At 40.8% G+C, this 12,922-nt stretch overlaps 3 protein-coding genes across 3 annotated transcripts in view; all 3 read left to right on the top strand.

The window, feature by feature from the left end:
* CYBJADRAFT_184411 (uncharacterized protein) overlaps positions 1-173 on the top strand; it is a gene marked incomplete at its 3' end in the record, with an annotated part of 1,358 nt that extends 1,185 nt beyond the window's left edge. Inside the window, exon 2 of the mRNA XM_020217127.1 lies at positions 130-173. Within this exon, the coding sequence (XP_020071037.1) occupies positions 130-173 (44 nt within the window). The remainder of the gene's footprint in view (positions 1-129) is intronic.
* A 5,168-nt stretch (positions 174-5,341) lies between these two features.
* On the top strand, positions 5,342-7,702 carry CYBJADRAFT_167389 (uncharacterized protein). Its single transcript, XM_020214882.1, has one exon. The coding sequence runs from the start codon at positions 5,370-5,372 to the stop codon at positions 7,605-7,607; it is 2,238 nt and encodes a 745-aa protein (XP_020071036.1). The 5' UTR covers positions 5,342-5,369; the 3' UTR covers positions 7,608-7,702.
* A 4,378-nt stretch (positions 7,703-12,080) lies between these two features.
* On the top strand, positions 12,081-12,911 carry CYBJADRAFT_172756 (uncharacterized protein; the record flags this gene model as incomplete). The annotated part of the gene is made up of 1 exon (XM_020216389.1): positions 12,081-12,911. A coding segment is annotated over one exon (831 nt), but the record flags the coding sequence as incomplete, so codon positions are not given.
* Between the last annotated feature and the right edge of the window lie 11 nt (positions 12,912-12,922).

Genomic DNA, 12,922 nt, shown 5'->3' with positions numbered 1-12,922 from the left:
CGTCTTCCGGTACAACCACTCTTGCAGCAGACTATACAGTGGAGTCGACTTCTGCCTCTTTGACTACCAACCTTGGAGCACCAGCGTATGCTGTTAAGACTGTTTCAAAGTCGACATCTGCTCCTTCAGGATCCACCACTACGCTTGCAGCAGCTTACACCGTTAAAACCACAAACTTGGCAGTACCTTCTTCTGATATCGAGACTACTTCAAGTGCTTCAAGTTCTACTTCAAGTGCTTCAAGTTCTACTTCAAGTGCTTCAAGTTCTAGTGCAGTTTCAACTATTTCTGTTTCAAGTGTTGAGCCAACTTTCGTCGGAACTCTTGATTCTGGTACTCCAGAGTGGTCTCTTACTATCCCAGGATACCTTGGTCCATGGACTTCAATTGAGCTGGACATTTCCGGTGAAGGTTCTGTTGGCCAATTTGAGTACACCCATGCTGTTGTTTACCTCAATGGCAAACAAACTGACGAAGCTCAAATTACAATCACTTCAACTTCTATCACTGTTATCTACGACGCAGCCATCGGGGAGGACGATGAATTGACTGTCACATATGGTGGTCAGATCATATCTGGTTCCTCTTGGACTTCCTCTGCACATGTCACAATCACTAGCACTAGTGCAAAGCTTGTCAAGAGAGAGGTTATAACTTATGATTTGACCTCTACTATCACTGCTGATGACTCTTCCGATGTTTCTTCCGAAGCATCTTCTGAGACATCTGAGATTTCTTCTGAGACATCTGAAGTTTCTTCCGAGACTTCTTCATCTGAGACATCTGAAATTTCTACGGAGATTTCTTCTTCTGAGACTTCTACTGAGATATATTCTTCTGATATTTCCGAAATTCCAGAGACATCTGACTCTTCTTCTGATGTCCCTTTAACTATTTCTTCTGACATTTCTACTGATGCTTCTTCTTCTGGAGCTTCTGAGATATTGACTGACACCACTTCAACAATAACAGAGGAGATTCAGTCGACCACGATCATTACAATTACTTCCTGCAGCGATGACATTTGCTCAACTACAACTGCTGCAACGGGCATTACTGTTGTTACTGAGACAGTTTCCGGTTCTGTTACATCATACACCACATACTGTCCAGTAACCAGTGATGAGGTTTCCACTACTGTTCTCACAATCACTTCTTGTGATGAAGAAGAGTGTACATTGCTATCTACAACCACAGGTTTTTCTGTTGCTACAACCACAGGACTCGAAGGTGAGACCGTTACTTACACGACATATGTTTCAATTGAAACAGAAGAGGCCGAGACGACCACACTGGGCGAATCTACTGATGTTGAGTCTGTTGGGGCTGTTGATGAAACCGTTACTCAACCAGTTATCTCTGAGACTGCTGCTGAAGGTCAGCTGACTACCCAGGTTGAGACACAACCAACTTCTCAAGGAACAGTAGATATTGAGGGCTCCACTTCAAGCACGCCTTCGATAACATTATTCGAAGGTTCTGCATCCAAGATGGCTGGTTCCACCTTGGTAGGACTACTCCTTGGATTCCTCTTCATCTGATTTGCTTTGAAGATAATTGCATTGTTCCAAAGGGCTCGTAAAAATTATCCTCGTCATCGTGTACAGTTTGTATTTTATAAAGTTATAAACAATTTTTATACCCTTGAACTTTTCAAGATCACCATGTAGTCAATTGTCATAACAGTGATAGTACATTTCATCATGATCTTATATATTTCCGGATTTGCCAATCTTAAAGACTGAATAGTATCTTTATGAAAGGAAAGATAGTTTCCAAAACTCGACGGTCACAACCGAAAGCAATTACCATGTTCTCCAATCTTCATATGGAAGGTTATCTAAGAAGACTACACTTCATTGTCTAGCGATATAATTTTGATTTAACACTTGAGACATCAAAATGGAAATGAAGCGTTAATTAAAAGAACTTACAGACTTCTGTGTGGACACTGTACTGTATATATCATGAAATTAATCATTTTTATCCTGACACCTGCGTACTGTAAGATTGTTTATCTCGAAATGTATACAGTCCTGCGGCTTATGACAGATTACGTACATGCCTGCTGCATGAACAACCAAAGGCAGTTGAAAGTTTGTCGGTCAAGGCGTGGTAAATGTGAAAGTTAGAACCACGCCTTACCAGCCTTGAGTTATGGGATCTTCAATATTCTCTCTCCCTTTGCAAGATCTGAATACCTACAAGCAAATTACAGCATATACATGCAATTTCCCACACCTGAAACATACAGATGTTCTGGCATGGTTTCAACGGCTATGTAAATCATTGTTCTAATTGTCATCTTTGACTGGAACTAATTTGAATTGCAAAGTTACGTCCAGAAAAGAGATTGGGACTTTCAACTAGCAACAAAATGGTGTATTGAGGAATACTTCTTATAACAAACCAGCCCTTGTGAATGACAGCTTGCAAATTGCTGAATTCTAATCTCTTCAGCAGAAGCACTCTGGGAAAGGATCATGAAGAATCCTTTGTCTTTAAGCAGCACATGAAAGAACGACCCCGAGGTAACCGATATATAGATTCGCGTTTGTAGTAAAACCTCTGAGATAAAAGTCTTGAGTAATGGCAAGTTTGTGCCACACGTTCTCGCTAAGGGACCATAAATTATCAATTGTGACAAAGAGATCCTGACACACCGATCATCAGCCCATCTATTCAAACTTTTATTGACTGAATGGTGATTGTGCAACGAGAGAAAATCGTACGTTATTGATCTACTTGGCTCTTGTCATTACGACAGGCTAGATATATCCTAAGGTCTTATCTGTTTTGCATCTGAGAACAAAAATTCTAAATACCAGTACTGTGGGTCAAATATAATACCTCATGAGCCATTTTCTTTGGAATGCTAGTTAGATGAGGTTTCAATTGATAGCGTCTTCTGAATTTCTCGTGTGACAACGTTCTTGTCGCAGTGCAATTCAGGATTTGCAAGATTGCCCCAAAATGCAGAATGAATTGGTACTACACTATGCATCTATTGGCTGATTATCATTACAACATCTATTGTGTTTTGCACTATGATTGACGAGAAGATCAATATTATTACAACCCGTAGATATTGACTACTCTATCTCAGTGAGCTCAGTTCCTATCCCCTCTATCTCAGTGAGCTCAGTTCCTATCCCCTCTATCTTTCACTATTTATCCTCCTGCTTCCTAAATGTTGGCACATATATGTAAATCTGGTTTATATTAGCCTGATGTGACTCCTCAAACTAGGTTACCTGGGAAATGCCTGGTGATTTTACACGAGTATGGAGTGTGAATACATATTCATAAGTAACAGCTATATTCTACTATATTACAACCGGTTCGCCCACGAGATCGGCAAGGTATGATAAAACATCCAGACACCAGTATGCTTGAATTTGGTCCGAAATGTGCCCCAAGCTGCTCATCCAATAAAAAGCTGAAGCAATCAACGATGAACATCAAACAGCCCCAGATATCATCACATCAGGCATGTTGTATGGTGCTCATTCCATTCCCAGCAAAAATTTTCATGAACTCTTGTCATTAAAGGAGGCACTGGTGATTGTCTTTATGGCGTGAAAATCACACTAAACAACGAAAGTTATTCTAAACTGAGGAACAAAAGATCGACATAGTTCATGGTTTAAAATCTTATGATCAAATAAATACTTGTATATGTGCTAGGGCAAAGTACTTTAACGGCGAAATGGTGTCAGCCCCATTTAAAACGTTAAATTTTTTTTGCTCTTTGGAAAACGCGCCAATCAACTCAATACTGAAAGCTGTCGTCGGTTAGGAAACCAGTAAACTATTATCGCTTTCGGGACATTTTCTAGCGAGAATTGGCTTGTAAGTAAGCTCTTAATAGATCTTTATGGAGGTGACGACAGTGACATGTAATTAGTAGAGATTTGTAGCTGAAGCATATTCCAGAAATTACATTCACAATTTACATGTTGTAACCTGCAAGTGGACCGGTTGTTAATGCATACTCAATACACATGGAATATGTGGTATGTAAAGTTACAAATTCCAACCGTTTCATATGTGCAGAATCCAGCACTTGCGAATCGATAAGTTACACTCATGAAGAATGATACCATATATACACAGCAGGTCCTACATACGTATCGATAGGTAAAGTGTGAACATTGAACACAAAGCTCATAAGTGAACATCCACAAGTTTCTAAACATAGTGAATAGCTTCGCCTAACCTGTCATGACTTGACAAATCGGATCAACTCTAGGCAAGATAAGAAAGCAAGTCTAGCAAAGATTGGACAGCCCATGAGAGGTGAGTCTTTGACAAGTCAGTTGCATTAGAGCTTGAGACATTTTTCACCATTCTTGTTCAATTCCTCTCGACAATGCAGAGTGGTTTTACATGAACGTCCATCCAGCACTGCTTACCCTACGCAGATCTTTGCTCATGCTCTTGTTGTTATGTGCATTGTGTATAGAACGGCATAAGCGCTCAACTTGCTCAAATTCCCAACTTCCAGCTGTGTTTTAATGCACGTACGTTATAATTTACAAGAAAACAGCCCTCTGTGCCTGATCAATTAAATCGAACTTCGGATGCTTTCACAATGATTTTACTCTTTTGAAGGACGCATAATGCCGCCTTAGGGCACGCCTCACTGCACGGTTGGTAAATTTTTTTGTCTTCATGCTCAATCTACCGGTTTTCCTTTAACGAAACCTACAAGATAGTTCCGATGGCAACTGGAAGATGTAAAAGGGAGATCCGTCAATCTGTGTGAATTTGTCAAGCATGATGTTATGATTACCTTTAAGTAGAGACAATAATAAGATATGGGACAACATTCGCATTCTGTGGAAACAACACACAATGTTAACAGTTATGTGTGCGCTCAAACTTTAAAAATTTTTCGAGATTCATTACTACAGTAACCTTTGGAATTAAGGCTACAAAATATTTCAAGAATTACCAATATTGGTAAAAAACAAACAAAAAGGGGGTTTATGCAGTGCACAAATAACTCAACCAATACATGAGGCGTCCTTTGTCTAACCAGAAGAATCCTACCCAATGGGGCGAATTCTCGAACGAACATGGTACTGAGCCGAGCGCCTCGAATGCACCCAGTGCATACTACATACCTTTCTGTATTAAACATTTATGAAGAACTTACATATCCGAGTATTATGGGCCATTCGTAAATCAATAAGAAGAAAGGCTGGTTAAGTACGATGTCACACGTCGGTTCTTGAAAGCCTTCCGGATACGTCTTGATTAATGGCATAAGAATATAAATAAGTCCATGGATATCCGTCTTGATATCCCTTTCATAGACACCTCAATTCGCCGTGCTGTTTGCTGTTTCTAATTGAGGTCATAAGATGCTGCTTTCCACTCGCTTCATAAGTAGTGCAATTCTGTTATCTGGTGCAATAGCTGCTCCAGCACCTTTGGGTCTTCCAGATGCTGATGCTGATGCTTTCGCAATGGCCATCTCAGACGAGGGCACCTGTGCCAGCTCCCTTTGTCGTACCTACTGTAATTTGATGATCATCGGTGGTACACAGTGTACATCTAACACGACCAACCCATACGCTGGCCCATATGACACAGACTGTCTGTGCTCTTCAAACTCCAATTTGATGAGATACTATGCTAAATGTCTCGACTGTGGTTGGACTCTATGGAACAACTACGGACCATATGCTTCATCTGCTTTGGCTGCGTGTGACTTGCCAACTGAACCAACAGGTACGCTTTCATGTTCGACGGCACCAACCACAACAGTTGAGAACTGTATAGATGAGGGAAACTGTCTGGTCACTAACGCTGCTCCAGAACAGACGATGAAGACAACAACTGTTGATAAGCCAGCGTACACCGTAAGAACCGTTTCAAAGGGAACCACCTCCTTAGCACCAGCATATACTGTCAAGTCTACTGTTGGAGAGTCAAGTTCCTCTTCGGTATCAGAGGTTACTTCTCTGGGTGCACCAGCATATGCAGTAAAGACTGCTAGTAAAACAACTACTCTCGCTGCTGATTACACTGTGAGAACGACTTCTGCTACTGGTGAAACCACTACTCTTGCAGCAGACTACACTGTTAAGACGACATCTGAGTCTCTAACTACCAACTTAGGTCTTCCTGATTACGCTGTGAAGTCCGCTCCAAAGAAGTCATCTTCCTCTACAATTGGAGAAACAACTACTCTCGCTGCTGATTACACTGTGAAGACCGTTTCCTTACATTCAACTTCGTCTGAGGAGCCTGTCAGTTCTGAAACATCAGTTTCCTCTTCGAGCCTTATCTCCACCGCCGAATCTGTTTCTAAGAGCTCGACTGCTATTACCTCTGTATCTGCTTCCGTCTCTACTTTTGTATCTGCTACTTCAGAACCCCAGTTTGTTGGAACTCTTAGCTCTGGAACTCCAGAGTGGTCTCTTACTATCCCAGGATATCTTGGTCCATGGACTTCAATTGAGCTGGACATTTCTGGTGAAGGTTCTGTTGGCCAATTTGAGTACACCCATGCTGTTGTTTACCTCAATGGCAAACAAACTGACGAAGCTCAAATTACAATCAATTCAACTTCTATCACTGTTGTGTACGACGCAGCCATAGGCGAGGACGATGAATTGACTGTCACATATGGTGGTCAGATCATATCAGGCTCTTCTTGGACTTCTTCTGTGCATGTCACAATCACTAGCACCAGTGCAAAGCTTATCAAGAGAGAGATTATAACTTATGATTTGACCTCTACTATCACTGCTGATGACTCTTCTGATTTTTCTTCTTCTGCTTCCACCGAGGAAACATCTGAGGAAACATCTGAGGAAGCATCTGAGGAAACATCTCAGGAGTCTACTGAGGAATCTACTGAGGAATCTACTGAGGAAACATCTGCAACAACATCTGCAACAACATCTGAGGAATCCTCTGAGGAATCTACCGAGGAAACATCTGAGGAGTCTACTGAGGAATCTACTGAGGCAACATCTGCAACAACATCTGAGGAATCTGCTGAATCTCTCACTGAACTTACATCCACAACTACTGAGGAGGTCAACTCAACCACTGTTGTCACGATTACTTCATGTAGTGATGATATCTGTGCAACTACGGCAGTCACCACTGGTGTTACAGTTATCACTGAAACATCATCTGGAATTGTTACATCCTATACCACTTATTGTCCTATCACAACAGAGGACGAGATCCATGCCACTGTGATAACTGTGACATCTTGTGAGAAGGATCAATGCACTGTCATCTCAACAACTACCGGCGTTATTACCTTGACAACCACAGGACTTGAAGGTGAACAAATTACGTTCACAACCTATTGCCCAACGACAACAGAGACTGAAGGTGGACAGGTCTCAACTAAAACCAATAAGGATGAGGTCATCACAGAAACTACAAGTGAACAATCGGCAACTGAAACTAAGAGTAAAGAAATTACAGAGGAAACTTCTGTTGAGGCCTCTGCTGAAACCACAGTTGGTGCTGGAGAAACCACATCTACACCAGCTGTAACTACTTTTGAGGGTTCAGCTGCTAAGCTTGCTGGTTCCACCATTTGTGGTTTGATCTTTGGCCTGCTCATCCTTTGATTTTCGGAGCCCTGTTAGTATCAGCATGAACTGCGTATCGATGACGCTCTTCGTGTTTAAAATTTTCTTAGTTATAATCCTGTATAATAATACCCCATATACGTGTTCAGTGTAGTTCAACTGCAGAATAAGCACTGGTGTGAATCAAGTGATTTATTGCGTAATGTTCAAAGATGTATATATATCCTGTAACTAGTATATGTGTTCAGTAACGTCCCTGCGTGCTAGTTTTCAATGATGATTTTCAGTTGCATACGTCACCACAGAGCTCTCCTTTACTAGTGATAACACTATAGGTATATCTAGCGTCCAATAATACGTAAGTCGTAATTAACGTATTTGTTTGATATATACCTGTAGAAATCTCGAGAACACAACATTATGTGGATAGTATCTCTGCAGGAGCATATGTAGTACCAGGTCGCTCGTAAAGCCAGGCCTTGATGTTTGTGTTTTCGAAGTAATGTCAGTACAGGAACAGCTTGTTGAGATCGCGAGATTGTTATAAACATCTCAATATCATCTTACTTGCTGGTGCTTGTTTGCAAAACATAAAGTACTTGTCAGTATATATGGCCCACCTGTCAGGAAGATGAGGCTGGAAAATTATAATGTTCAGGCATAATGAGCATGAGGCAGCATGATATGAGTCCAAGGCGGAATTTGACAATTTATACTCTGATGTTCAGACTCATCCCACTTGTGAGATTTATGAAAATCAACGATTATTACTAATTAATAGTTATGAAATATATCATTACTCATTACCCATGTTTCCTTTTAGTTATTACAAGAGCACAAAGGAGTTATACAGCTTTTGAATGAAGTATAGCTACCCGCATTTCTTCCCTTGTAATAGGATTGATACCAACATGACTATAAACGCATAACGAATCTCAGCAAAGATAGACCACTTACCCGAGTCGTATTATGGATTCACGTATAAACCTTTATCTGTCAATTACAGAAGTTTTATGAGATGCTTGGGCTAAATGAAGCACTCAATCAATTACTGGACTTCTCTTTCTTTTTACAGGTTGGCCTAAGATCTATGAAGTAGATGAAAACCCTTGGTGGAGCCCCATGCACTTATGTACTGACTTGTCGTTTAGCGGTGGGGTAGAGATGAGAGCGTCTCGTAGATTGCTACAACTGAATTAAGGCCTGAAACAGCCTGATCTTTGGATTAGTCTTTAATATTATACATAAGGAACCCGCTATTTTACTTCTGAAGTATTCTCACTTTGTGTACTGCTACTACTGTTACTATCTAAGAGTTTAGGCCATCAGGATTCACCTTCACCTGCCTTTTTTTGGAAGCGTATGATATCTAAAGTATCAGATGTCGAAATAAATATTCTATTGACACCCCCTTTAAAGTATTCAAAGAAAGAAAGAGTTTATCCCACTAAGTATATTCAATTTGTACCATCTTCTATCTACATATACTAATAGTTAGAAGAAGGAACACAGCTCTAACTACTAATTGAACAACAAGAAAGGAACATTTGGTTTCACGGGTCTAACAATATCTTGAAACACCAGTCCTCCCCAAAGGCAACCGATTATGTTTCGGATGTAATGGAATACATAGAAACGGTTCTCTTCTCGAAAATTTTGGTCTGGACTTTATTTCGAACCCAGAATGAAGTACAACAGTAGTTGGTCATTACTGCGTCACCACAATTGTACATACAAAAAAAGAAACGATTAATACCCGATGAATGAACACCCCCAACGCCTAACACTTACAGAATCATGCATATGTACAACAGCCTGAGCTGCACGATTTAAACTTCAGAGTTTCAACCTCAAACAAGGATCTACACGAAGTGCCATAATGAAAGGCGCAGCGTATTTGTTAGCGTTGAAGTCACCAAACTAAGTTGATATATCAATCGATCATCTAATGTTCTAAATTACACAATGTACATCAACCCACGACTTCCGTAGATTTGATGAATAATGTAGTTGAGTGTAGGCTTTACGAGGAATTAAATTACCTTGTAATATCAACAATATCCCGCTTAACTTGGGCCTTTATGCCCCAGATTTTCAGATTTGCGTACTTTTAGTTTCAACTTCTAAATCTGTTTAGGTGTAGTGTTCTATATCGTTCTTCCGTTATGACCTGTAAGTTCTTTAAGTTATGAGTCAACCTTGGTTTAGTTGGGGAGCATTGATTGAGGTATTGTACAGAACATTAACAGAATCACATGGCACACAGCTCGTTGCTCATGGTTGTGACTTTGTGCGGGTGAACAAGGGTACAATATCCTTCGGATGTGGGGGTTAGTCCCATCGAAATTTGCGATGCAGTTAGCAATGGGGCGTCAGCCGACACGATTCATGAAGCTTCTAGAATTTTTTGTCTGCAGAAACTTACATATTGCGTCGGCCTTTCTTTTTAAACCCCGTTAAATCAAAATAGTCGTGACCATTGAAATCTTATACTTGTTTTGTTCTGGCCTTCAATTCGCCCCCCAATACATGGTGGAAAATATCAATATTGGTGTGATGATAATTGAGCTTTCGGGTGGCCTGGACTCTGGATCAATCATACCAAGTAGATCGACCTGACGAGTGCGTAGTGGCCGATTTATTGCTTTGGTGAAACAATGCGAATGTACTTACCACCGACTCCAAAAAACTGGACAGTTTCGAATTTCATCCACAATATCTTTTTACATCTCATAACAGATATTACAAACTGTATAAAACGCGTAGGTTATGATATATGAATAGAACATGACATTGCTCGTAATAGTTTCTGTTGTACCCGCTAAATTTGAATCCTGGGTCATATAATCAGATGAGTGAGCTGTTGGAGAAACACATCATAAAAGTTGCACTAAAGCTTTGATGTCAACAAGTAAGCAAAGTAACATAGATTGTCATGTCTAAAATAGACATCTGCGTATAAGTTTCCTGTTATTATCTCATCGAACATGAACAATTATTTGCGGACTGCAATGCATTGAGCTTAATTCGACGCAATATACCATCAGCTAAGCAAATATATTAATCGGCCTGGTAAGTATGACGCAGTTAAATACATGGATAAAGGAAAATTTATTGTAGATATGAATGTCTTGAAGTCTAGTACATCGCTCACTGTTCGTGATCCATGAGTTAGGGCCTTTAGAAGTTTCAAGACACATAGATCTAAGAAAAAAAAGTTTGATAGGTTCATTGGCACATACTGCAGCGTGAACTGGTTTCAGCTCAACACCAATCCCCATTGAATGTAAGATTGAAACAAAAACTTCGAAGAAACTGACCTGCTTTTCGTTTAAATTGACGGGAATGCATGTTTCACCAAAGGTAATGTCTGATGGCATCTCTTGCGCTGAAATAGATAATAGTAAAAATCTCAACCAATAGGATACCTTCTCCGTTTTCGGGAGGTGGATATTTGGATTTCACTTGGCAAGTTTTTCTGGATTGCGATGAAGTTGCAAGGCGCCACGCCTCCGGGAGCCCAAGTTTAGTTGGGTCAGAGGTGGCAAGGTCTCATGCTAAATTTGTAATCCGGTCGCCCACTTTGAAACTTACAGGCGATCATATTAGTGAGCAGGTGACTGACGGCTATGTAGGACCACCTTAGTACTTAGCATCCCTGGATTAAATTGTCTGCATGGCACATGTAAAAGCTTGTATGCCTACTTGGATTACTTTTTTTCAAGCTTCTCAAATTTTGATTTGCGCAATATCCCAGACTGTTAAGTCACTCGTCAAAAGTTAGGTCAAGCGGTTATCGGTTAGCTGTAGGAAAACGTTTCTTATTTTAAGAACTGTTGAGCATGCTATAATGATTTCTGTCTGTCCTTCGAACTGGATTTAAAGGTTTAGGAACGGAGATTACGATGTCTTACCTTTTTAAACAATCTCTATTTCCATAAGCAACTCCTTCTATCAGGTGCACCATTAATCACAAATTCAGGTTGACAAATGTCGTCAAAGCCTGTTTCACAATTTACTTCGTATCTTATTGTCAACCTCCCTATTTTTAAATCGGTTATGTAGAATGTAAAATCGCGTACACGCCCATTCACTGAAACCTAGTCGGTTTGATCGCCTCAAAACTATGAAAGTTAATGTGTGTCATGCATAAGGTGGGTGATACAATGTTAAAGTTGCATCTGGTCACACGTTCGAAGGCTTCTCTTGCCCATGAAGATGGTCTGCAGATGACGCATGAGGCAGCATGAGGCTTTCCAAAATATGAACTCTATCTTGAATGTGTAATGCACCGTGGTTTTAAGGCTGTTGAAACTCAACGCATGTGCATCGTAAAGCACAAAGAAGGGCGGATACTAATTTCCTACCATGTACAATGAGCCTTTTTTTTCATGGGTTTCGGGGCCAGACCAAATTACTAACATATATAACAGAGATGTCCCCAGATGTCTCAGCTTCCTCCATGTTCTAATGTGCTGCTGTTTTGGAACCTCAAACATTACAAGAAACAATATGCTTTCTGTCAAATTATTAAGCACTGCTGTTTTAACACTTTCAACACTAGCAGCTGCACTTCCAGAGCCAGCTGCTCTTGCTATATCAGACGAAGGTACTTGTGCGACTTCCGCTTGCCGTACCTCCTGTAACTTAATGATCATCGGCGGTACACAATGCACATCAAACACAACTAATCCATACGCTGGTCCATATGACACAGACTGTCTGTGTTCTTCAAATTCCAACTTGATGAGAAACTACGCTGCTTGTTTGGAGTGTGGTTGGACTCTATGGAACAACTACGGACCATATGCTTCATCTGCTTTGGCTGCTTGTGGCTTACCAACTGAACCAACTGGTACTGTCTCATGCTCTACAGCAGCAACTACAACAGTAGCCAATTGTATCGAAGAAGGAAACTGTTTGATCACTAATGCAGCCCCAGTACAAACTGTGAAGACTACCGCAGTTGACAAACCAGCCTACACTGTTAAGACAACTTCAAAGGCATCTTCAGAGACATCATCTACCACTAACCTTGGTGCGCCAGCCTACGCTGTTACTTCTGTTGTCAAAGCCCAAGACACTACCACACTTGCTGCTGCTTACACTGTTAGAACCACTGGTTCTTCTCAAGGCACCACTACTCTTGCAGGTGCGCTCACTGTAAGCACTACTTCTAGCGAGGGTACTACGAACTTGGGTGCTCCAGCTTACGCCGTTAAGTCTGCTGTTAAGTCGTCTTCATCTGCCAACGCTGAAGCCACCACTACTCTTGCAGGTGCCTTCACTGTAAGCACCACATCTGCAGAGGGTACTACCAACTTGGGAGCTCCAGCTTATGCTGTTGCTTCCGT

This window comes from Cyberlindnera jadinii (genome assembly GCF_001661405.1).
Source record: "Cyberlindnera jadinii NRRL Y-1542 unplaced genomic scaffold CYBJAscaffold_5, whole genome shotgun sequence".
Classification (NCBI taxonomy): Eukaryota; Fungi; Ascomycota; class Saccharomycetes; order Phaffomycetales; family Wickerhamomycetaceae; genus Williopsis; species Williopsis jadinii.
The sequence above is the reverse complement of the archived record's forward strand: the minus strand, read 5'-3'. Positions and strand labels throughout refer to the sequence as shown.

Coding starts and splice junctions, on each gene's coding strand:
- CYBJADRAFT_167389 (XM_020214882.1), top strand. CDS start 5,370: ATGCTGCTTTCCACTCGCTTCATAAGTAGTGCAATTCTGTTATCTGGT.